General features: G+C 37.0%; 1 protein-coding gene across 1 annotated transcript; it reads right to left on the reverse strand.

The window, feature by feature from the left end:
• Positions 1-873: 873 nt before the first annotated feature.
• Positions 874-1,812, reverse strand: LOC143655078 (olfactory receptor 4F3/4F16/4F29-like). The gene has a single exon (XM_077126621.1). It carries the CDS (start codon positions 1,810-1,812, stop codon positions 874-876), a length of 939 nt encoding a protein of 312 aa, XP_076982736.1.
• Between the last annotated feature and the right edge of the window lie 1,442 nt (positions 1,813-3,254).

Consider the following 3,254-nt stretch of genomic DNA (forward strand, 5'->3'; position numbering starts at 1 on the left):
TAGAAAAGCTTTATGGTCAATATATTAAAGCAAGAATAGAAAACAGGATTTCTCTGTTACAATAACATGAAAACTTTATCCTGGTGCTCTCATTCTGTTCTTCTTGTTTTGTTTAGTTTTTTGGTTTTCAGTTTTTTTCCATGGGCAGGCACCTGGAATTAAATCCAGGTCTCTGGAATGGTAGGTGAGAATTCTGCCACTGAGCCACTGTCACAACACCCTCATTCTGTTCTTTTCTTAAAAATATTTTTATTGACAAATCTTCACACACATACAGTCCACACATTGTGTGTAATCAATGGCTCACAATATCATCACATAGTTGTGCATATTCATCACCACGATCATTTTAGAACATTTGCATCATGCCAGAAAAAGAAAGAAAAAGAAAAACCCATATATTCCATATTCCACACCCACCCCTCTCATTGACCACTAGTATTTCCATCTGTCAATTTACTTGACTCCTTATCCTCCTTATTACTTATTTATTTTTATTCATATCTTTTACTCATCTGTCCATACCCTGGATAAACAGAGCATCAGACAGATTTCTGTTAAAAGAAAGAGATTTCTCCCTCTGAGAAGAACTTACAGAAGCCAGCCTTCTTTTGCATTCTTAATAATAATTACTTCATTGAAATATTATTCCCTAGGAATTGTGGCATAGATTTAATGTAATCTGTGGTTTATAAACATTTTATATGAAACTCCTTCTCTCTTTTCAGAAGTGAATTTCACTCACTCCTAAGTGAGTGGGAAAATACACTCTTTATCAGTGTGAATAATCAAATCAAGAGAGGGTAAAGGAGAGCTTTCTCTGAGTTGGAATTCCAGTAGTCAAGGAGGAGACTTCAAAAGGCAATCAATCACTTAAAACATCTTTCCATAACTTACTAGCTGTCTGCATACTCTCCTAATTGCCACCTTCATTTCTTGATTCCTGAATGTATAAATCATAGGATTCAGGAAAGGAGTGAGAACTGCATCAAAAATGACTAGAAACTTATCCAGAGGTATGGAAGGAGATGGCCATGTATAGAAGAATATCAAAGGACCAAAAAACAAAACCACCACAGTGATATGAGCTGAAAGTGTGGACAGAGCCTTGGATGAACCAGATGAAGAGAGTTTCTGAACACTGAGAATGATGACAATATAAGAAATGAGCAATATGAAGAAGGAACCCACAGAGAAGAATCCACTATTGGTTGTGATCATAAACTCCAGTTGGTAGGTGTCAGTACAGGCAAGTTTGATTAACCGAGGAAAGTCACAGTAAAAGCTGTCCAACACATTAGGACCACAAAAGGGTAAGTTTACTACAAAAGCCAATTGAACCAAAGAATGAATGAGGCCAACCACCCAGGCAGCCATCAAAAAGAAAATGCACATCCGTGGGCTCATGATGGTCAGATAGTGGAGGGGCTTACAAATGGCCACATATCTGTCAAAGGCCATGGCTATGAGCAGCACCATCTCCACACCACCAATGCCATGGATGAAGAAGATCTGAGTGATGCAGCCTCCAAAGGAAATGACTTTGCGCTTTCTAAAAATGTCAAAAATCATCTTGGGAGAAATTACAGAAGAAATACCCAAGTCAGTTAGGGAGAGGTTGGCCAATAGAAAGTACAAGGGGGAGTATAAGTGAGGGTCAAAAGTCACTGTGAGCAGAATGAGGGAGTTTCCCACCATGCTTGCCACATAAAACATGGAGGAGAACACAAAGAGGAAAAGCTGGAGTCCCCATGAATTGGTGAGTCCCAGGAACACAAACTCTGACACCACAGAGTGATTCACTCCATCCATTGGCTTTGTTGCCACGGCTACCTGATGGAAGGGAATGGGAAAAAATATGTTATGATAATGATATTTATAAATGCCATTTCTATAAATGGCTTAGAGGGAGAAGCCAAATTTTGACAGCCTATTTCCATTTAAGCATTACATCTGACTTAAAATGCTCATGACCTTTGAAATTGTGATCACACCAAGAAGTTGGTGGCTGTCACATGCAGCAGTTCTCCATCACCAAGTCCTCTCTGCATTTAATATCCATTCCCTTCCTCCTAGGGTAGATGCTGCAATGTTCCTTATGAGATACAAGATAGTTACCATGGGTTTCAGTGACTCCTTCAGACTTTTGGTACAGACTAACATAGCCTGGCCCCAGCTACATAAAATTAGTTACTACTGCATCCACTTCCAATCCTAACAACTTTATTGTGGCAGACTGACCTCTCCTCCTTTCCTTCATATTCCCCACTTTGGGAATATATTTACCTGAGGGCTTATTAAATCTTTACCACATCTGTAAAGTTTTGCTTTATGTTACCATTGTTTATTTTAGTATCTTGTATTGTCACGAACTTGTAAATGTCTCTCTCACAAGTAGCTGTAAGCTTCTTGAAGGCAGTGCCTATGGCTTATCCATATTTGGATTCCCTGAAGCTACTGACAAGTGCCCCACAGACAGGTTCAGGTCCATGAACTATCAGTTACCATAGGCATCACTGGCAGAGAAATCAAAAGTGTAACTATTTGATATTACAGCAACACCCAAGTGTTCTTAATTTTGCATTTTACAAAGGTATCAGTATCTGAAGGACTAGAAATTAAAAAAAAAAACCTGGACCTCCACCATGGATAATTTGGGGGGTAATGGTAGAGAGTAATTTTCACATGATCTGAAAAACTTGAAACTCTAAAAACCATCAAGATGCAACGAAGAGCATTTTATTCAAAACTCTATGTTAGAACTTATCACATTATTTTTTATTTACTTTTATTTAGAGAAGAAACATAGTGTGATGTAACCCCTGACAGGTTAATCTTGGTAATTTACCTAAACTCTTTGAGCTGCAGTTTATCTATAAAAATGCAATTATTAAAATATGTAAAGTAATTTAATTATAAGACTATATTAACTATTCAATGCATATTAATTCAGCTTCACTTTCTTTCAGTTGCCCAAAATAGCACTGAATATATGAGATTAAATTAATGAATGATAAGAAAATACAGAGATATTAGCCAACAAAAAGCATCAAAATTCCATTTCAAAAAAGATATTTCAATAATGAGTTAGGATTATCTCTTCTTATAAAACGCATACTCTTTCAATGATAGAAATAAAAAAACTATAAAAACTATGTTATGTGAATTAATGTAATTTTCTCACTATAGGAGGTGCATGAGTAGTTCAGCAGTTAGAATGCCCACTTTCCAAGTGGAAGACTGGTTCGTTTCCG

The sequence above is a fragment of the Tamandua tetradactyla genome, chromosome 14 (assembly GCF_023851605.1).
Source record: "Tamandua tetradactyla isolate mTamTet1 chromosome 14, mTamTet1.pri, whole genome shotgun sequence".
Taxonomy (NCBI): domain Eukaryota; kingdom Metazoa; phylum Chordata; class Mammalia; order Pilosa; family Myrmecophagidae; genus Tamandua; species Tamandua tetradactyla.

Excerpts from the sequence above, each read along its gene's own strand:
- LOC143655078 (XM_077126621.1), bottom strand. The coding sequence starts at position 1,812 with ATGGATGGAGTGAATCACTCTGTGGTGTCAGAGTTTGTGTTCCTGGGA.